Raw genomic sequence first — 23,615 nt, 5'->3', positions numbered from 1 at the left:
GGATTTCATTTAGCAAACTGGAACAAATTGATTAGTTTCAGCACATTCAGAACAGCTAAGAATTACAATATTATAATCTAATCTGTTATACCTTTTTAGATTTACTTTGAGCAAATAGATTAAGGTGTGTTTCTCTTTTACATAACTTTGCTTTCTTCTTATAAAAATCACAGAACCATGTCAGAGTATAGGAAGGAACATCATCACTTTGAGAGCTCTCACACACAATAATGAAAACATGTTCTGTTAATAAATCATTCATTAAGAGTATCTTGAGTTACTTCAGTTTAGTTTTGGATCTCCTTCAAAGTACTCTTCCTAACACTTTAAAATTAACTTTGGTTGCTATCTTTAATAAATAGTTAACTAAAAATTAATAATAGTAATATATACAAACTTGCATTTGGTTCTAGCCAGTAACTGTACTAGAACAAATGTCCTAGTATGTGAATACTCTATACATATCAAGCAATTCCCCAAAGAGCTTACACTAAATAAAGATGTTTATTATTGAAAGAAACATGTAAAAATTATAGCGTATTTCAGCTCCATGCTTTTTTTAAAGCTTTGTGATTGTGCAAGCATCATTAACCAACAGACTTGATGAAAAGAGTCACAAAGCTATTGCATGATTTTTTCATGAAGACAAGGCAAATCAGAACAAAATGCAGGTATATAATTTAATTTTATTATACCTAAAACTGTAATAGCCAACATGCATCTATCAAGTTATTTTTGCTTACTCAAGTCTTGTTTACTTCTAAAAGCTAAGAATTATTAATCCCCCTAATTTTGAATTAATTGAGGTTTAAATAGCCTAGTGCTCTATTTATCTTAAACAAGGTAAAGAAATTATTAGCTAAGAATATCTGAATTACATAATATTTCAAATTAGCCAATATCACTTTAATAAGGCTTACATATGCTATTTTAATCTTAGTTCTTGAATGTTTTGTATTAGGAAAATCCACAGAATGTTTCTTCTCTGGACATTTGTGTGAAAAATAATGAAACTTGAAATGGAATAAAATCCATATTTTTGATCTCCCAAGTTGGTGACTATATTACAAAGTTTACATAAAATAACTCAAAAAAAATCTCCCTGGAGCTCAGTATATATTTTTGCAAAAGATACAAAGTTCCAGTTTCACTGCTGTGTTTCTTTCTTATTAACCCTTTTTTTTTTTTTTTTTTTTTGCACCTGTGTTGGGTCTTCATTGCTGCGTGTGGTCTTTCTCTAGTTGCAGTGAGCAGGGGCTACTCTTCATTGCGGTCAATGGGCTGCTCATTGTGGTGGCTTCTCTTGTTTTGGAGCACAGGCTCTAGGCGCGCGGGCTTCAGTACTTGTAGCACACGGGCTCAGTAGTTGTGGCTCATGGGCTTAGTTGCTCCGTGGCATGTGGGTTCTTCCCGGACCAGGAATCAAACCCTTGTCCCCATTAAGCAAGTGGATTCTTAAAACACTGCGCCACCGGGGAAGTCCTGACCCTCTGTCTTAATTAACTTCATTTATATAGACTGTTGTTACTTTTCTTTTTTTTTTTTTTTTTGGCTGCGTTGGGCCTTTGTTGCTGCACACAGGCTTTCTCTAGTTGTGGTGAGCGGGGGCTACTCTTTGTTGCGGTGCGTGGCTTCTCATTGCAGTGGCTTCTCTTGTTGCAAAGCTTGGGCTCTAGGTGCTGGGCTTCAGTAGTTGTAGCTCACGGGCTCTAAAGCACAGGCTCAGTAGTTGTGGTGCATGGGCTTAGCTGCTTTGCAGCATGTGAGATCTTCCTGGACCAGGGCTCAAATCCGTGTTTCCTGCACTGGCAGGCAGATTCTTAACCACTGCGCCACCAGGGAAGCCCTACTTTTCTTTTATGCATACATAGCTTAATAGAGGAGGCACTGTAAAATTGGAAGTTGTTATAAAACTTTTCCTCTAGATTAAAAAAAATCCCTTGCAATATGTTCAATTTCATTTTATTTTTGAATTTAAAAAAGTATGTATACTATATACGTAAAGGAATACAGCCATATTCAAGTGAAGAAGCACTAGGGATACTTGCCTTTTTACAGGCTGGAGGGAATTTTAAAAAATGGGGCAAGATCTTTTACGTCCAGTTTTCCCTTGAGTAGTTGCTGTTGGTATCCATTTATGCTCCATCGAAGGCCTCTGTTCAAAACCATGACCCTCCTCAACTAACCACCCCATGGCTGTGAGCTACAGTTTTAGAATTTCCCCTATGCTTGTCTCTCCAAGTCATGAAGTTTAACTTTCTTACTCAAGGTTCCCCTGAAAGCAAAATAACTATAAATGAGAGGAGCACTGGTTGAGGAAAACAACATATCGCTGATATTTATCTATGCTGAGCCAGCAATAAATACTACTTTAAGCATAAAATCCAGGGCATTTCCACTAGTTACAAAGCTCACTGGAACTAAAGATATGGTAGATATCAATATAACATCATAGAAATTTTTAAGTGGCAAATACCAAAGGAATGTGTGGGTGTGCATGTGTGTGTGTTCATGTGTGTGTAAATAAATAAGTACCTGGAAAGTGCTCTGTGGAGTACTATTGTATTATTAATATTTTAATGTCTTGTCATACTCACCTTACATTTCTTAGTCAACCAAAGTATTAAAAGTCAGCTTAATTACTGAGTTTTCTTAAAGAAACATTTAATAGCTGTCAGCAATCCTGACTCTCAATATTTGTAAGATGAAATTAAAATACTTTTTTCTACCTATGACTGTAATATTTCACAAAACATCTCTGTGACTACTTCCTATACATCAGAATGGAGAAAATTTAGATCTAGTGATCCTATAAAATAAGAATATGTATTCATCCTGATGAAAGAGTAATGTTGATAAATGTGAGTTTTCAAGGAGTTCTTAGGCTGAATCAGTATTCATAGGTTGGACATTATTTAGGATGTCTTTTTTGCCTGTAGGACAAATTAAAGTATCTGCACGTGGCTTTTTGGTGTTAATATTATTAATCTCTTAATATATACATATTTCCATGTATAAACTGCTCATGTGATAAACTTTAAAATAATATGAGCTACTTATGAATAGGAAATAGGAGTAATTATGTACAAGGATTCAGCCTTTTGGTGTTCATCTTAAATGACAGTTATATTCAGAAAACAGTTCCTAAGATAGCAACAAGCACATAGCTGGAATCAAATATTTGTTGAGAGAATAAATAAATGGATGTGCAGAATTTTTATTTACGAGTATATATGAAGAAAAAACTAAACTTTTGATTGTATCATAGAGATTGAGTTCATTTAACAGTTGAAGTTTTTTACATTATTATTAAATAAAACTACTAAGCACCCATATTTGAAATGTTACCAGATTGAAAAAAACACCTGGTTTGTATAATCTGAGATAGAAAATACCAATGTTCACATTATAAGCATAGTAATACCTACTGCGGCCAGTTCTCTTAGTGCTCGAACTCTGCTCTCCACATTACCCACCTTAGCAGCAATATTTTTAATATTTTTCATTTCTCCTTCTCTTGATGTGGTAGTCTTTCTTCCCATATTTTTCCAATACCTAGAGTCCTCAAACAGAAATTTAATTTTCCTTATCCCATTTACTAACTAAATTCTACCTACCACCTTTCTTTCTATTCTTTAATGCTTTTTCTTTTTCTCTCTTCTCTTTCATTTTCTGTAGATCAACATTGTCTAACAGAAATATAATGTGGGCCACATAACTGAGTTTTCTACTAGCCACATTAAAAAAATAAATAAAAAGAAACAGGTGGAAATAAATTTCAACGTAATTTTTCTGTTTCTTTTGGCCATGCCACCTGGCCTGCGGGATCTTAGTTCCCAGACCAGGGATTGAACCTGCACCCTTGCCAGTGAAAGCACTGAGTCCTAACCACTGGACCGACAGGGAATTCCCTAATGTAATATTCTATTTAGCTCAATATACCAAACACATTATCATTTAACCATGTAATCAGAATTAAAAACATATTGAGATGTTTTCTATTCCTTTTTTATGCTAAGTCTTCAAAATTCAGTGTGTATTTTACGCTTACAGCACATCTGAATTCAGATAGCCACATTGCAAGTGCTCAGTAGCCAAAAGTGTCTAAGAGTTACAATACTGAATAGTGTAGCCCTTGATCATCAAAGACAAATTAATCAAAATGGTGGTCTTGCCAAACAGAGTTATGGTAAAGTGGTGAACAGTAGTTTCCAGCTCTTAGAAAGTGTGAGGGTTATTGGAAGATCTGTAGTCCTTTCAATAACATCAGAGACTTAATCTTAAGGGACATAGCACAGTAATAGTTTTTGTTATTGCTAACACACACAAAAAGGACTGTTTAGTATTTTAAACATGATATCCCAAAAAAAGATGTACCAAGTACAAATTCTTCTGCAATAAGACATAATTCTGTAACATGAATTAGTTTATTCAGAGTAGTCACCTTCATACTGGTAAATTTTTCTGGCATATGAATGTTTTGCTCCACTAAGTAACAGTGGCTGAATGCAAAGTACACATGAAGCTGCTGAGGGCGACAGTAGTATACCAGTGACCAGTGACCATTCACCCAACATGCATTTTTTTTCTCAACTTGGTCTCAGGCTCTGTCTTGAAAATGTTTACTGAAGAATTCTCCACAATTTTTGTACATTTTGCCCTCATCTCTATATTCAGCAGCATCAAAAACCTTTCTTACATCCTCTTCCACCAAGCTAAAGACATTTTTAAAAGCCAGGTCTGTTATTTACTATAGTATGTCTTTAAATTTTTGAAATTAGATGTGTCTTTTTGTACTAAGGGTGTGTGTGTGTGTGTGTGTGTGTGTGTGTGTGTGTGTGTGTGTGTGTGTGTGTGTGTGTGTGTGTGTGTGCGCGCGCGCGCGCGCGCGCGCGCGCGCGCGCACAAGCGCAAACACCCTGCTTAGAGAACTGTATTGATTTGAGTGGTCTCTTCCAGCCCTATTTTCCCATGAGATCTTTTATTTTTAGTCCACAATTTGCAGAACACCTCAATCCCCCCTTTTACAAGAAGAAACACGTGCATCACATTATAACAGGAATGCTTGAATCTATAAGTAAACTTCAAGTACGCTATATTTACTCCAAATATTTATGTTCTAATCTCTGGTCTTATTTGGTTGAACCCAGTGTCCTTACTTGAAAAATGAGAGAGTTAGACCAGAAAAGCCCTTCCTTTCCAGTTTTTGAGCTCTCTCGTCATGCAAAATTATTCCCATAATTAAAACGATAATTATATCTTCAGAACTGGATTAATACATTAGACTGAAAATGCAAATACACCCACCAGCCCACCAAAATTCTCATGAAATGACAGGAAAAAATATTAATAAAAAACCTTCTGGTAAAACAAGAAAGAGTGATAGCACACAAAGGAAAAAACGACTGCAAACGGATTGTAGAGATCACAGGTAAATGTCAAAAGATATTTAAAACAGAAGGGACTTGGGACATCTGTTTGACAGCTTTGTAAAAAAATAGACAATTTCCTAAGGAATCATGAATTTCAAAATTAGCTCAAGAAGTATAAATATGAAATACAACAAAGAGCAGTGGGGAGCAGAAAATGAAGTTTTAGGCAAATTGCACCAAACTTTGAGGGAATGGATAATTCTCAATTATATGAACTGTTCCAGGACTGAGAAAAAGGTGTATGCAGTTTACAAGGCTAGTTTAATTGTAATGCCTAAAACAAAGATTAAACACAAAACATTAAGATTATAGGCCAATCTAAATTTTTCTATGTAGAAAAAAGAAACTTTAAAAATTGCAAATTAAATCTACCAGTGGATGCATCTACCCAAGAATGTAAAGATAATTATATTTATACATTGGAAAAATCTACTGATACAATTAATATATTAACATATTCAAGGAAAAAAATGATCTTCTCAATATGATGTATCCAGTAGATGCAGAAAACTCATTAAATAAAATCTGAAGCTTATTCATGATTTAAAAAAATCATTAACAAAACAGACAATAAAAGTATGTACCAGGGACACAGTAAATATCGTATTTGTTCATCATTCTATGCATTCTCTATAAAGCCAAGAAAAAGAGAAGGATGTCTATTTTCATTACTACTATTCAACAGTGTGCCAAGCATCCTAGACATCACATTAGGATAAGAAAGTTAAAGGAAGCAAAAATATTGGAAAGAAATAAAGTTGACCAGAAACAGATATTTATGAAAATTGTTCATGTGATAAATATAGTAAGTCAGAGATGAAAAGATGTCCTCATTAATTAGGGATGTTCGGGCAAATTGTTATTATGTTGAAAAAATGTCTAAAATTGGAGCTGTATATGCCTCTTTACTCAACAAATGCATTCCAGATAGATCATTAAAAACTACTACTGCTGAATTAAGTGTGGAAGAAACAACTTCAAGAGATTAGAATAATCATAGGAATCTAAACCAATTCTCCATTCAGGTTGTTCCTCAACTTCAAGTATATGTTCCTCATTAAAGAAGCTGGAGCTGGAAATTAAAGATAATTACTTATAGGTTTGGTTTATGACAGAAAGGCACAAAACTGTAATCAACAGACCCTTCATCTTATATCAACAGCTTTCTTTATTCTAGCAACAAAACTTTGCTTATTGACAGGCTATTTAACTATTTTTAGTTTAAAAGTAAAGTATATTAAGATATGTCTTTTTTATAATTCTCATATCTAATAACTTTTTGGATCAACTGATCTACTACTTTTCTCGATTTCATCAGGTAAATTATAAAAGAATCTGGAAAAAATTTGAAATGATTTCTACTTGGGCAATTGTAGCATAATGAAAGAGAACCGAATTAAAGTCATATTAAGCTCTAAGATTTATTTGAGAGTGTGATATAAATAATGATTGAGGTTGCAACGGGAAAGATTTAAGATATGTTTTACTAGAAAAAAATTAGGTAACCAGTAGAAGATTAAAATTAATTATGTCTACTAAGCCTGTAAAGATAGAGAAAAAAGAGACTCAGGACTCAAATAATACCAAAAAATGAAGGAAAAAAATTTAAAAACAAATATGGTTAATACAAACCTATAATAACATAGCAGATGGTATTGCTATGAATGGAGTACTTTAAATTTTCTGATTAGGAAGCAAAGTCTCAGAAAATAAGTTAAAAGAAGTTTATCTAAGGTTAGAGACACAGCTAAAATAAAATTGATCTCATTTTTAACATAAATGTATGTGGTTGGCCATTTATGTCAGCCTATAAAAAAAGTGCAATAAACTCTTGGTAACTGTTATTTTGGAAAAGGGGAAATAATTTTTAAACCTTTTTGTTTTGCACAATTTAGTACAATTCAAATGTTTTCTCTTAGACTATATTCCTATAATGTAACTTAAAAAAAAAAAGAAAATTTATAGAGGAAATATTCCTTCCAAAGTCTGTTAATTACCCAAAATCTGATAATTACCCAGACCCTACCCCTGCCACACACCCACAAATACAGAGTGAGGCAAAGATAAGGGAAGAACTAGGACCTACTTTTAGAAGGGAGTTGAATTGACAGATTTAGCAAATAAAAATATAGAATGTTCAGTTAAATTTGAATTTCAAAAATTCCAATTTTTCTTAGTATAAGTATGGATCGAATATTATACAAAATGTATTTATACTAAAAATTTTTATTCATTGTTATCTGAAATTCATATCTATTGGACATCTATTTTATCTGGTAAGCCTACTAAGGGACATACATACAGGTGGGTAAAATAAGGTAGTTCAGGAAAGCAGTAGCCATATCTGAGGCTGAATTCACTGTACTGGGGTCCAGAGTCCAGACTTCAACACATTGAAGAAAAGGAAGCTTTTAGAGCAAGGTGGGTCTCTGCTCTTCAAGTGGTTCCCAGAATAGGAAGAGGAAAACAGAATTCTAAGTGTGGAAAGAAGAATTAGGGTTGGGGGAAATGAAACGAGAGGAACCTGAGTATACGTGATAGAATATGGGAATGGCCCTTGGAGGAAGGCAGGAATCAATGATTCCAGAAACTCAGGGAATACACTGGCCATGTCTTATGTCTGGACTCACAGTAGAAATAACTCAAGGAACAATATAAGAGCCCTTTGATAGCAATGGAACAGGAATCTAGTTTAGACTAATGGGAGGAATGGGAATAGAAGGGGGAACACATGCTGTGAACACTAACACTCACCAAAATGGATAGGTGTTGGATTTTCTTAAAAAATAGCAGTTGTCAAAATAACATTTACAGAGAATATAGTAGATATCAACAGAGTAATGCTCTATTTGTCGGACATTGTTAGAAATAGGTGGTCCCAAACATCTAATGGGTTTTCCAGATAAATGAATACATCACCTGAAGGGCCCCAAATTTTTAATGAGTGTTTTTTTTCTCCTGAAATCTTTCATGTATTTAACCAAAATCCTTAAAGTGCTACATTAACATAATTCATCCTTTTTAATGACTAAGTCACTATAAATATCAAAATTTAAATCTATAAAGGAGATCATATAATAAAAGCCTTTCATTTAAAAGAAGTGGAATCAGATTGTATTCCAAACACTGTGGTGAATCAGTAGTTCATTCTGCTCATCATTTAATTTGTGATTAGGAAATATTTACAGAGAGAGGAAGGAAGGGAGGGAGGCAGGGAGGGAGAGGGAAAATATAATTACACCATTAGAAATTTTTGAAATGTGTAAGGATATTTTTTGTTTAATCTGCTTGTCAAACCTTTGACGTAGACATTAATATCCCAACTCTAAAAAGGAAAATACTGAGTTTCAGACAGTTTAATTGGCCTAAGGTCACAAAGCTAGTAAATCTGTCTCTAAAGCCAATGAGATTTCTACCACACGGCTCTGCTTCCTTAATACAGTGGTCCCCACAAACACTTTGTGACATCACTTAGACCTCCCAGAAGCATGTTGTCCTCAGCTTTGCGATGGCTGGGTGAAAGTAACTTCGAATATGTTAAGTATTCTTTATTATGTCTATTCTAAATGTGTCTAGTCATCTTCTAACGTAATGCATTTGAAAATACGTGTAATATCTTGTCATTTAAAACAATATGAGGAAGGATCTCCCTGGTGGTCCAGTGGGTAGGACTCCGAGCTCCCAATGCAGGGGCCCGGGGTTTGATCCCTGGTCAGGAAACTAGATCCCACATGCATGCCACAACTAAGAGTCCACATGCTGCAACTAAGAAGTCACATGCTGCCACTAAAGATCCCGCATGCCGCAGTTAAGACCCGGTGCAGCCAAAATACATAAATAATAAATAAATATTTTTTAAAATATGAGGAGATATATACATATATATACATATTAGATAGATGATAGATAGGTAGATAGATAGATAGTAGATAGATAGGTAGATAGATAGATATAAATAAAACTAGGGATAGATATAAAACTTTTAACCAGACTAAGTTTCAAAAACAAAAGCAAATGAAGTCAGGGAGGAGAACATATACTCGGGGAAATTATAGGAGGAAGTAACTATTTTTTTTTTCTCTTTCAGTGATCACTATTTGGGAAGCCACAGAATATTTCAGAAAAATAAATCTGTTATTCAACTTAATCTACAGAAAAATAGGGACTCTCCAGGAAAGTTATCTCGAAAGGTAAGACTTTCTTAGCTTTGGTTTCAATTAGCAAATGTATTACTTTAAGGACAATATTCCCATCCTTACGGATTGTTGCCATTTTATGATTAAAATATGTTTAATGAATACATATTTATTTGAGTATATTTACTGAAACATAATATTTATCTTTATGTCTGTTAACAATTTGGACTGAAGCAATTACATGAACACACTACTGCAACCTCAGTATGATAAATCTACTAGTCTCTTGAAAAATCATTTATGAGTAACTTATTAATGTTATCTTATTCATACTATCCATGAATCCACCAGGAAATGAATGGAATAGAAAAAGTAAAGGGGAAACCATGGAAGGAAGAAAAATAACACAACTTTTGTTCTATCTGAAGACTACGGTGGTGTCAACACAGTTTAAATCAGGACAGATTAATATTCATAATATATATAATAAAACTACTTAGAAAGGGATTACTGTGCTTTAATGACAGTTTCATGGTGTTAGATATAAATTTTATTCCCTGTGTTGTGTCTTGAGTTACTTCAAACCCAAATTGCACAGTATGCACTAAACTTTGATATTTTAGCAGTTTTTATCTGTAGAATCTTCCAATTACCTGCTTTAGGCAAAAATCCCATCACCCTGTCATTTACATCAGATAACAGACTTCCAGTGCATGACTTTTTTTTTTCTAGTCTGAGGTGCTTCATCATAAAAAGTGTCAGGTGGTGCATTAGGTTGCAATATATCTATGTGGAACATAACATAATGAGGCCAAAAGAGAGTTGTTTAGAAATGTCTTTTGGAATTGGTACCCAGCTCAGCCAGTGTTGACAGCTCCAGGGCCATGCATCTGAACTCTCCACAAAGAAACATTATAAAGTACAACTAATACCCTCAGTATTAATAAATCTAAGAGTCTTCAAATTGTCCTCAGTGTTGATGAAAAAGCTGAAATTATCATGTTTCATTTCAGTGGGGGGTGGGAGAGAAAATGTATAATTCAAATTTCTACTCTTGTTTAGAAGTTGTATATTGCTAAAGAAAAAAGAAACTATCACATTGGTAGTAATTCACACATCAAACATATTTCAGTTTCATGTAAATTAAGGTTTATTCTGAAATGCATATAACTCCACCACTTTGATGTAATATGTATCCAGCATATATTTTACATCTGAAACTTAAATATTTCTATCATATTTACTCTTTACAACAATTCCACGTGTCAAATATTATTAAAAATAAGGACTAGGGCTTCCCTGGTGGCGCAGTGGTTGAGAGTCCGCCTGCCGATGCAGGGGATGCGGGTTCGTGCCCCAGTCCGGGAAGATCCCACATGCCACGGAGCGGCTGGGCCCGTGAGTCAAGGCCGCTGAGCCTGCCCGTCCGGAGCCCGTGCTCCGCAACGGGAGAGGCCACAAGAGTGAGAGGCCCGCGTACAGCAAAAAAAATAAATAAATAAGGACACTAAATCCCAGCGTGCTCATGACTTTCCTCAGATCACATTCACGGAGCTGGTAAGTAGAGGACCTTGGATTTGAGCCCAGTCAGTGAGTCTTCACATACCTTATGCTACCAATTTATATTACAAAAACACTTAGAACTTATGGGCTACACTCAAAAGTTTTAGATGTGGTTTCAGAGCAATTAGTCAAAATTCTACCTTTATGTTTTTTTGGTGTTGTTTTGTTTTCCACACCTTTATCCACATACCCCAAAGTCTGGGCCATGATAGGTATTCAATGATAATTAACCACATTAAGTATATATTAGGTGCCAGGCACTGTTATTAGGGCTTTACATGTATTAATTCATAACAGCCCTAAAGCAAAAACAATAGGATGTTAGACTATATGATATTTTAGTCTTTTACTACTAAAAACTGTAAAACTTTATTAATGTTAGTTAAGACACTTAAAATTTCAAAAATTTACTCATGATATTGAAAATATTGAGGAGCATAGACATTGGTGTGTTATGTCAAAATGATGTATATGTTGCAATCTGATGCATCACACTTTCTGTTGTAAACTTTTAATACCCATTGAGTAGATTAGATTATAATTTCAATTGAAAACCTTGTATTTGAAGAAAATAAAAAAAATAATAATAATTGCCTTGTTTTATAAAATATTCTTTCAGGAACAGACATAGTATGCTGATTAATTTAATATAACTGAGAAAGTTTATCAATTTGTGACCCTTCTTCATGGTCTGAATTGCTATATTTAAAATAAATGACCAATGATTTTTTTCTTTTATATATCTATGGTAAGGGAATGGTGAATGGTCTTCTCTCTTATTATTTAAAATAATGTCAAAATTATCTATGATTTTCATAATTTCAGCTGTAAGCTAAACATTTATGAATAACTAAATTTTCTTTCTAGTAAAACAACATAAAATTGGCTTGATAATATTCTTTTTATATAATATTAGGAATATAATGATAGCTATCATTCTATTAAATTTATTGACACCATCAACTTTCAGTAGATATTTCAGAGTATTCTAATTGTAAAAGGCATTGCAAAGCTCAATTCATCTTAGATGGCTTTTCTATTTTAAACTCACTTCTATTACACTGATATACAGTGATTTAATTCATGTTCCATGAGATTATTCATAAAACACATTGACAGTCTTTAGAAATCATCCTATATTTCAAAAATTTTAAATTCCTGTCTTGATTAGAAGTGATGTGAATGGCTGACACTTTTTAAAAATTTTTTCTTCCTTTCAAGTTTGATCAAAAGTATTGCCAACATTGTAGACATTAATCATAAAATTAAGATTTCTTTCTAGTTCAAGAAAACATTCACAAAACATTTACAGCAATAGATTTCTGTATGAAAAAAATGAAAAAAATACCTTTATGTTTTTCTTAAGACAAAGGTATGGCCCTCACTTTTGGAGAAAAATAAATTGCACAATATATTCCACGGACAACTGCTCAAACTTTCCTCCAACTCTTTGAGATCCTTTAGATAAAATTTTTTTCTTGTTAAGTCACTGTATGACAATGGACAATTCCCCCTCCCCCAAAAGTATCTCTGGAAGCCAAGTAAAGTGGTTTTTAAATGAATATGATTATGCTATTCAGAAAGATTCAAATAAGTCATATTATTTATATGCTGCTTTGGTTTTAACTTCTGAAATAAGGCAAATGCCAAATACTACACTTCAAATCTTACTACCTCTATTCTGGCTCTGGTTTTCACTCTCTATTTTCCCTTCCCTTTCACTGTCCTCTCCATGCCTAAAGTTTTGCTTTCTCTACTGCAGAAAAATTTGTCTTAACCACTATGATACTTCCAGATTTCATCAGCCATTGACTCTAGAGGTAAATTCCTACTGAGTAAGCCTCATGTTTTCAAGCTCCTTAGCATTTCTACAAAGCATTCTTTTTTCATAGCATGCACTCAAGGTATTATAACAATAACCTTATTCTTTCCATGTTACTTAGTTTCCTTCTTCTTTCTCACAATACAACCCAATATAAAAATTAATTTACCTTTGATCTTAAGCCATGTAAAGGTTTTCCTTCTGATGTTTTCTGTCAGAAGTTCTAATAGGCAGCTTTAAAAATACATTGTGTGTGTACTGACATACAGGATTACATGCACCCCAGGCATGGAGGGACTCATTCAGCTGTCAAACTTAACGTCACTGTGTGGTGAAAAAGTGCAATTATGATGGAGTATATTTGCATTTTCTGCAGACTTGCATAGGGTTTTCATGGATGCCCATTCCAGAAGAGCTAATCAAGGAGTTATGACGTGTGTGTGTGTGTGTGTGTGTGTGTGTGTGTGTGTGTGTGCATGCATACATGTGGACCAGAGGACTCATATTTTAAGACGAGTAGTTCCTGCTCATCTTGGGAGAAAAATACAGTGCCATCTGATAACTCCTGGAACTTACACCTATCAGTAGTTGTCTTTCATCAGCATAATTGAATGTTCATGAGATGGAAGGTTCTCTTATGCTGACGTTTTGGTGGCAAGGTATGGAAAATCTGAAAAAAGGAGGAGTCCATTCTGTGTCTGCCGGCCAATCTGGCAAGCTGTCAAGTCTTATACTGCCACGGATTTGTGGCCTAAATGTAAAGAAAATGTGCACGTATGTGGGAGAACTGGTGTCTGAAAAACTGCCTTCCTGCCGGGAGAAATTAATGTTTGACCTTGGTGATGGCAGGTTGTTTTTCAACTATCCTTGGGGTTTATCATCAACCAAAGCTCAGCTTTCTGTTTTACTTTTGAAAAGAATGCTTATACAGTTGAGGAGAGTCTTATAAGGTCTTTAAAACAAAGTATTAAAATGATAAATGAGAGTTATCAAAAGAGGTGAATCAAATGACAGCAGGAAGTTATGGACCTATTTTTATCTGGTATTCGTTCCTATTCGCTCTATAAATATTAATATATTCTGCTGTCTACAGCATGAAGATGACCACAGTCAGTTTTATCTGAACCAACTTCTAGAAGTTATGCCTATTTGGAAAGTATCCAGGTAAGACATTTTATTCCTGTTCCAAGACTACTTTCTGACTGAGTTCTCAAGTGCCAAATCACAATATTTTTCAGTTGATTGTAATAACTGTCCTTTCACTAGTACTGTGGAAGCTATTGTACTTTTAATAGATATTTCCCTTTGGCAAATTCTGTTAATAATTATGTATTCTTCACAGCTATTCAGATACATCTGAAGAGCTGCTAACACCTTCCAGAACAATCTAACATTCATTTAAAAATATCTCTGCTACCGGTTATTACATTTTCAAGGATTTTTTTCCTCATTCATTTTGTAAATTTGATTGTGCATGTGTCACTAAGCTCTTTGTATAACTGAATTCCCATAGTTTGAAAGTCACCATATCCTGCTTTAAATTCCTTTCTGGAACACCCTGAAAATAATTGGTACATTATAAACAGAGGAGTGTGACTTCAAATTGGAAAACTCAAGTGACAGCAAATGAACATATCCTAATTGAGTCTGATATCTCAACATATGCATGTATTATTTGAAAGAACAAACCTATCAGGAAGCTAACCTGGGAGAAGATATCAGTGCTACAGGCTGCCTTTATCTGGAATTAAAGTTGTTCTGAGTTGAATGAGCAAAAAAGGGAGTGTGGGAGGTATGTCATAAATCTCTAAAGCACAGCCTGATATAAGAATGGGTTTAAATTGTTTTTAGTAACTATTAATAATAGCTATCACTTCCTGGAGTTCTAATACATTTTGTATATATTGTCTCATGTAATTCTCCCCACAACCCCATAAGAATACATATTATCTTACTTCAGAATCAAGGAAACTGAAGTTCTGGAAGGGTAAATAACTTGCCTGGGGTCAGCTGCTCAGTTTGTTAGGATTCAAATCAGGGCTGTCTGCAATTTGCAAAGGCCACATTCTTTCATTAAACTATCATATCTTTCCATTTTTTTTCCCTTTTTTGTGTCTTTCTCCCCCCCCCCCCCCCGTATTCAGCCTCGTACCATAAAATCATAGAATGGGTAAAACTTAAGAGGACTTTTGATATAATTTAATCCAAATTTTTACTGTATTGCTAATTACATGCATCAGATAGGTCCCCATCAAAATGGCATATTAAACAAAGGCTGTATTCCAAAATAAATTTATAAATCAACAACTACCACAACAACAAATGCAGAGAGAGGCATCAAACCTGACAAATTCTTTAAAAATTGGGGAATCCCTGGGAATCAGAGACCTGTTTTGAACTGTTCTGTGGAGGGCCGTGACTTGTAGGTGGCTGCTACCTAGTGTACAGAGAGACAAAAGGAGGCTGTGAGTACCATAGGATTTATTCGCTCACTTTTCTTTTTTTACTGTATTTTTTTATTGAAGTATAGTTGACAGACATTTCTTCATTCCTTTTCTTCTTTTTGTTGTTCCTCCAATTGGGTAATTTCAAGAAATCTGTCTTTGAGTTTACTGAGTCTTCTGCTTGGTCTAGTCTATCAAATTCTTCAGCTCAGTCATTGTATTCTTTAGCACAAAGATTTCTGTTTGGTTCTTTCTTATGTTTTCTACCTCTTTGTTAAATTTCTCATTCTGTTCTTGTATTGTTATGCTAAGTGCATTAAATTCTTTTTCTGTGTTCTCTTGTGGTCCTCTGAGCATCTTTAGGACAATCATTTTGAATTGTTTGTCAGACAATTCTTGTATCTCCATTTCTTTGGGGTCAGTTGCTGGAAGTTTACTGTATTCTTTTGGTGGTGTCATATTTCCCTGATTCACTGTGATCTTGTAGCCTTGCAAAGTTGTCTGTATACAGGAAGAAGCAGTCACCTCTTCCAGACTTTATGGGCTGGCTTCAGTACGGAAAGACCTTCACCTACAGGCGAGGGCCAACTGGAACGTGCTGTGACCCTGGGCCTAGTGGTGACGGGCACCAAGTGCAGGGTTGTGAGACAACGCCAGGTCGGAGGTGGGGGGTCACGATGTCTCCTCAGCTCAGGTCACTGGGGTCCACAGCATCGACAACCGTGTGGTCCTCGGTAAGCACTGTGGGGGGGATCTGCAGTAGCTGCGAGGGCTGTTGCGATCCTCAGTGGTGCCTCCAGGTCCAGCAGCTAGAGACCAGGGCAGGCAGCAGTTGCTGCTGGAGCTGGTGGTGTACATACTCACAGCTCTGGGGGCCAGCTGGAGGCGCCTGTGGAGTGGCAGGGGCTGGCTGCAGACACTCATATAGTTGGGGGGTGGGGGGCAGTGCCAGTCTCAAGGGTTAGGACTGTGGGTGCACTGGCAGCTGCAGGGATCCTGGCTGTTGGAGTGCACTTCTGTGGCTGCAGTCGCTCTCCATGGGCACGTGGAGTAAAAGCCAGTGACGAGAGTCAGGACAAGGGTGTGCAGGTGCACAGCTTGGGGGCTAGCTGCAGATGAGCCCAGTGGTGCAGACCAGTGACAGGAGAAAGGGCCAAATCTGCCCCAGACACAGCTGTGGGGATCTTGGCTGTCAGTGTGCACTCTCATAGGTGCCAGATCTCACCACAGATGTGTACATGGCAGTGGACGTCAGTGACAGAGGCTAGGCTAGTGGCATGCAGGTGCACAGCTGGAGGGGCTGTTGGAAGGGGTCAGTCATGGGGAATAGACTTGCACCTTGCACTTGAGCAGCCACTGAGGCCTGGGCTAGCTGCAAGTGCGGATCTCAGGGTCTGGCAGGGGCAGTGCAGTGGAGGAAAACAAAACCAATGAAATCTACAGGGGGTCTGTGGCAGCTGTGCTGGCTATTGGTTTCTTCAGTAGGGAAAGTTACTGAGGCTTTCTGCAGAGCAGCCGGCTGGGATCCATGGTAACTCCCACTGCATGGCTGATGCTGGTAGCCACTGCCCTTCTTCCTTGTTCTAGCCACCTTTATCCATCTCAGCTTTGCTGGTCTCTGGGTGAGATGAAAGCAATGCAGGTCCTTCATGCAGTGTCCCACAAGGCTGGGGAAGCTGCTCGCTCACCCCACTCCTCTTTTCCAAGAGAGGGGACCTCGTTCTAGCAGGGGATTTCCCTCCTGGCACTGAGCAGTGTTGGCCTGGAGGATGGGTTGATGCAGGCAAAATGAAGCTATTCTCTCTTCCCTCTTTATGGAATTATTCTCAGGGCTTTTTTTTTCCCCACTGTGTTGTTGAAGTTTCTTGGGTGGTTTCCTGAGCTCTCCCCAGAGCTGTTTTTGTCCGTGGATAGCTATCCGTTGATCTTTGTGAGGAGAGAGAGGCTGGGATCTCTTATTGCGCCATCTTGGTGACCCCCAGGACTTTGCTTTCTGAAATACAATATGCTACTCTGCCTGCCTTCCTCAGACCACTTTATGATGTGATGAGACCAAGCACTAGAGCGCACAAGCTTAAGTACAAAGCACAAGCTTTGATTTCAGTGTCCCTCTTCTCTGACTTGACTTCCTCTTAGAAGTTGGGCAAATCACATACCTTCATTGGTTCCTAGGAGTTTTCTATAAAATAGATATAATACCTAATAGAAAGGTGCTGAAGCAGGTGAATTCTTGAGGGTTTTTTCTTTTTAAATTTTAGGATGAGGTTTTATATTAAACTCCTCCAATAGCCAAAATCTTTCACAGTTCCTTTCCAACTCCTCCATGGACTTTTACATATTCTATGCATTTTGTCTAACTAAAGTGGTAACTTAATAAAGACTGAGAAGGCAGCTACTGTAAAATATATTGGTGTGTTTTTAACACTGTGCTTTGTGTTGTATGACTGATTATTCAATTCAATTCAGGAGTTTTCAGGACAAACAGGAAGGGAAAGTTAATAACATTTGGGAAAATAATTTTAAACAGTGAAGCCAAAAGAATCTCTGCTCAACTCACGTCTATTCCACCTAAGTATAGATAAAGCTGAAGCATTAAGAGAAGCTTAGAGACAAAAGCAAAAATACCAGAAAACCCAGAGGTTTGGTGTCAAAGACAACACCATCTATGATAAGTATATGTCATTAATTCTAAAAGCAATTCTCTGAAAAGTTTTGCATATTTCTCAATTTATTTGTCATTATCTGCTTATGAATCCCTTTGCAACTTATATTTTAAATTAAGAGTAGTTTGATATAATGAACAGTCTTTCAGAGGTTTGGTTAAGTTGTCATGGATTTCTCTGGAGTTCTAAAGTTTTCAAATACGTTTGTAGTCTATCAAGTTATACCAAGTTTATAAGGTATCCATCTGAAATGACATTTAAAAGTATGTCAACAGTAATCCTTTTTAAACCATGTTTGCTATAGAAACATGGACAAAGCAGAACTTGTGATAAATGAGCTAAAGTTAATATAAGTTTTCCTACTCAACTTTAAAGAAAGTTCTTTTTTTCTTTCCAGACAATGTCTCTCAACAGTAATCAAAAAATATGACTCCCACCTGAAATACCTATTGAAAACCCAGGTATTACCTTTTGTTACTTCTTTAATTAATTCAATAAGATTTTATTAATTTTCTACTCTTTTTTCTAAAGCTTTGCAAGTTTCTGGAGATACAAAAATGAATAAAGCAGGGGGTCTACACTTGAGTGACTTTCATTCTATCATGGCAAAACAGACAAGTAAACAGATGTGTGTAATAAAGTGTCATAGGTACTATGAAAGACCTATGTGTATACAGGACACACAAAATAGGGTTATCAATTTTCCTTCTTTGATCTGAGTATTGAAAAATAACTAAGCTAGCCAGAGAAAGAGCGTGGTAAGGAAAGTGGGAAGTAGGGATAACTTTAGGCATACAACAACATGAACAGAGCAGGTAGCAAACAGCCTGGTGTGATTAGGAAACTGTATGTACTTTGGAAAGGCTAAAATTAGGGCTCAAGGTGACAGCCTGGAAAAAGACCAGATGAAAGGGACAAGCAGGAACCAAGTTACTAGGGTCTTAAGGACATTTTATGGACAATTTAATGATTTTCTAATTTATCAGCTGACGACACAGAGCCATTATGCAGGGCAGTAGAATGACAGATGGGTGACTGTAGTACATTTCATTAACCCAAAGAAATGAGGAGGGCATGAACAAAAGCTCTACTATAGGGTAGGACAGGAGGAGACAGATTCATAACAGGTGAAAATCTGTAATTTACATGATTTGGTGAAAAACTGTGAACAATGAAAGAACACAGTGTTTAGAATACCTCCAGATTCCTGGCTGCTGACTGACTGCATGGAGATGTCAATTAACTAAAACAGTGAAGATAGGAGAAGCTAGCTTGGCAGGGAACATAATGGATTCAGTCCAAGACTACTGAGATTTGGCCACCTATTGGGCATCCAAGTTGTAGTCACCATTAAGCAGATCATTTCTTATAGCTTGTTCTTCCAGGGAAGGATCAGTCTTCCACAGATAAAACATTGTATGATTACAGAAAATGAGGTAAGAGAATGTGTTGAAAACAAGACTCCTTTTTCCATTAAAAAAAATAACTCTTGATATATATAAAAGGATACAGATCTTAAGTAACTACTCCTAATATTAAAAACAGTAAAGTGTTCTGAAAATAATAAATTATATTTCTCGATGTAGATACCAAACTCATACATGAATTCCACATAAATATGTAAAGATATGGTGATGACAAATACACAGCTCATATTCCTTCCCAAATAGTTATCCTCTCACTCTGATTCCATTTTTCTTTCTTGAGCCTGGCCTGAATCTGGAAGTTTAAAATGTGGAATGTGAAAAAAATTCACAATTAAATTAAGTTTCATAAAAGTGTCATAATTACTACTTCTTTGTCATAGTCATTCTTTCTAGCATAGAATTTGAAATTTACCAGGTACCCAGGGCACATTAAGACTTCATTCCTAGATCATTTATATCTCTTGACTAGACACAGATATACTTTTGAGGTTATCATAACTTACTTATGGATGAATTTTAATTATCTAAATGTCTCAGTACTGCTCATGTATCATAGATATCTTTTTACAAACACACAAACACCAATTGTTGAGAATCTGTAACAGTTCTTAATTTCCAAATATAGAAGTTTGATCATACCACTTACATATGAAGCCTCCAATGTTTTCACTTTGAAAGAAACCAATTGTTCCAAAATGACTGAAAAGTTGGCAAAACATCAAAGAAATACTATCTTTATATTATCACTGGCAAATAATTATCACCCACATCTGAATTATTTTATAAATAGGCCACAGTGTCTGCAATTTTCCACATGAACTCCCCCCAAAACAATGAACTTTTTAAATGACATTCTTCCTACGAAGCATCAATAGCTAAATATCTAAGAAATGAGGACAGACTGTGATATTATCAATTCACAATTTTGTACTTTCTATTTGTTTGACAAGTGCATTAAGTAGCATTTCATCAGCCTTGAAAACAGTACCAATTTGAAGAATAATTTTTATATTTCTCAAACATGGATTATTACATGATTTGCAAAAAGGTAACAAGCAGGCTGAATAAATATGCCATGATATTACTGAATAATATGGATAACAGTAATTGCTATTAACATATTTTAGACTTATTTCAGATTGGGCATCCTAACTATTATGTTTGTTAAATGGCTGATTTTGTAAGTAACTTACATAAAGCTTTTTCTTTGGGCATTTTTTCCCTCTCTTCTACTCATAATTAATGAATGTCTTCTGTATTCATGCTATATTCTGAATTCATCTCTAACATTTAGGAGAAATTAAGAATAGAAGAAAGAGAGAGAATTTTCCCCTAAGGTATTACTTAATGTTTACTTAGTACAAATTACTGAACTATTTACTACTCACTGGAATCAACAGAAATCAAAATCAGAACCATGCTCTGAAATTGCTGATGATCTAGTTGGAAAGACAGAATATTCACATAATGCACATAGAGTGGTGTATGTACAGGACAAAGCAACGTAAAACCAGATTTCAATCTAGATGGAAGAATCAGCTTCTGATTCAAAGTTGCTTTTTCCTAGTAGCCTCTAGTGCATTGTCTCCAAAATTTTATTTAAATGCCAAGTAGGACCTTTAGAGACAGTTAGCAATGTCTACCACTGATGACAAACCTACACTAGGATCTAGTAACTGATGAACTAATTGTAAACCAGATGGATCTGGATTGAGAAAAATCTATTCATGCTTCCAAATGTAGTTTGGCTTTATGAAACATCTGCCTGGTGTGAAATGAGCTAAAAGCCTCCAAACCCTTTACCATCAAGCCCATGGCTCAGAGGATGTACCAACTAGATAATCAGAAAAATATAGCACCTCTATTATTCAGGTATAAGTAATTCAATGAGGAAGGCAGAATAATTCTTAACTCACACTTTCCTCTCCTCAAGACCAAAATCCAACAATATTTAGCCTCGAGAGAGAGACCAAAAATTCCATTTATAAGGAGAAAGAAAGGGGGCACATAGGGATCTGATAATATATATTTCCTTTTTTGAACTGAAGCTTTCTTAGTAACAAGCAGATCAATTGTTGGATTTTCAGAAGTTTTGATATCAAACATAATTTAATCAGAGTGGCAGTAAAGACAGAATTTAGGAGCAGAGATTCCAAAGTCAGGTAAACATATTTGCAAACCCTCTGCCACTAGGGAAGCTTTTATTCAGCCATCATTGAGTTTATATTATTCATCACTAGAGTGAAGATAATAAAATAATGTGATGATTTTTTAAAATTAACTGAACAGTAGATGTAATGTGCTTAATATTATATAGTGGCTGAAAGATAAAAAATGTTCAAGAAAAGATAAGTACAAGTGTTATTTTATTGCTATTAGAGTTGTTATTTTTAACACTATTACTAAAGTATAGGATCTAGAAGAAAAATGTCACAAAACTGATTTGTGTTCACAACAGAATATAAGAGGTCGGAAAGGAGTAAAAAATCATAAGAAGAAAACAGGGTGAAATGAATTGGTAACAAGGACCAGCTGAAAGGTCACAAAAGGAGAAGTCAAAGACATGAAGGAGAAAAAGTCAGGTTACAAGGGAAATAAAACACCTTTGCAGAACTGGAACCTACCTTAGCAGAAATAAAGGGCAGATTGAAACACTGCCAGACATGAAGAAGAAGAAAACTGAAAGATCTTCAATAAGGAAGATAATCACTAACCAACATAATCTGCATTCCTAGTGAGATACAGAATTAAAGGTTTTTGTCAAAAGAATAACATGATCTGATGATTTAAGATTTGTGCAGTGAATTATATAATATACGAAGAACATACACACACACACACACACACACACACACATACCCATTAAAGAACTAAGCAGACTATCTTATTACACAATAAGTTTGGTACAAAATATTGCCAATATCATAGGATCTGCTTTTACACCACTTCATATCTCTTTTCTTCTACATAAGAGATGTCCTTTGGTGAAAAGCCATGTTGTAGCTTTTCTTTGCCATTTCAGCACCAAACTATGCATCCATTATCAATACAGGCACCTCAAAGATATTTCAGATTCAGTTCCACGCCACCACTATAAAGTAAATATGGCACTAAAATGAGTCACATGATTTTTTTGGTTTCCCAGTGCATATAAAAGTTATGTTTACACTATACTGTGGTCTATTAAGTGTGTAATAGCATTATGTCAAAAAAACTCCACAATGTACATACCTTAGTTAAAAAATAATTTATTGCTAAAAAAACGTCAACCATCATTTGAGCCTGCAGTGCGTTGTAATCTTTTTTGCTGATGGAGGAGCCTGCCTTGATGTTGACGGCTGCTGACTGATCAGGGTCGTGGTTGCTGAAGGTTGGAGTGGCAGTGGCAGTTTCTTAAGACAACAATGAAGTCTGCCACATTAATTGATTCTTCCTTTCATGAACGATTTCTCTGTGGCATGCAATGCTGTTTGACAGCATTTTACCCACAGTAGAACTTCTTTCAAAATTGGAGTCAATTCCTCTCAAACCCCACCACTGCTTTATCAACTAAGTTTATTTAATATTCTAAATCCTTCATTGTCATTTCAACAATCTGCACAACATCTTCACCAGAAGTAGATTCCATCTCAAGAAACCACTTTCTTGGCTCCTCCATAAGAAGCAACTCCTCATCTGTTCAGGTTTTATCATGAGATTGCAGCAATTTAATCCCACCTTCAGGCTCCACTTCTAATTCTAGTGCTCTGGCTGTTTCTACCACATACTGCCGTTACTTCTTCCACTGAAGTCTTGAACTCCTCAAAGTCATCCACGAGGGTTGGAATCAACTTCTTGATTTCAACTCCTATTAATGTTGGAATCCTATGAATGTTGATATTTTGACCTTTTCTTTTGAGTCACAAATGTTCCTAAGGGCATCTAGAATAGTGAATCCTTTCCTGAATGTTTTCAATTGACCTTGCCCAGATCCATCAAAGGAATCACTATCTATGGCAACTATAGCTTACAGAATGCATTTCTTAAATAATAAGACTTAAAAGTCAAAATTACTTCTTGATCCATGGGCTGCAGAATGGATGTTGTATAAGCAGATATGTAAACGACATTAATCTCACTGTACATCTT

The 23,615-nt window shown here is 35.7% G+C and overlaps 1 protein-coding gene across 1 annotated transcript in view; it reads left to right on the top strand.

Annotated features, from left to right (window-relative positions):
• PIK3C2G (phosphatidylinositol-4-phosphate 3-kinase catalytic subunit type 2 gamma) overlaps window positions 1–23,615 on the top strand; it is a 390,888-nt gene that overhangs the window by 83,486 nt on the left and 283,787 nt on the right. Inside the window, exons 6-8 of the mRNA XM_079938052.1 lie at window positions 9,520–9,622; window positions 14,047–14,117; window positions 18,458–18,521. Coding sequence (XP_079794178.1) covers window positions 9,520–9,622; window positions 14,047–14,117; window positions 18,458–18,521 — 238 coding nt within the window. The remainder of the gene's footprint in view (window positions 1–9,519; window positions 9,623–14,046; window positions 14,118–18,457; window positions 18,522–23,615) is intronic.

Source organism: Stenella coeruleoalba (assembly GCF_951394435.1).
Source record: "Stenella coeruleoalba genome assembly, chromosome: 11".
In the NCBI taxonomy this organism is placed as follows: domain Eukaryota; kingdom Metazoa; phylum Chordata; class Mammalia; order Artiodactyla; family Delphinidae; genus Stenella; species Stenella coeruleoalba.
The sequence above is the reverse complement of the archived record's forward strand: the minus strand, read 5'-3'. Positions and strand labels throughout refer to the sequence as shown.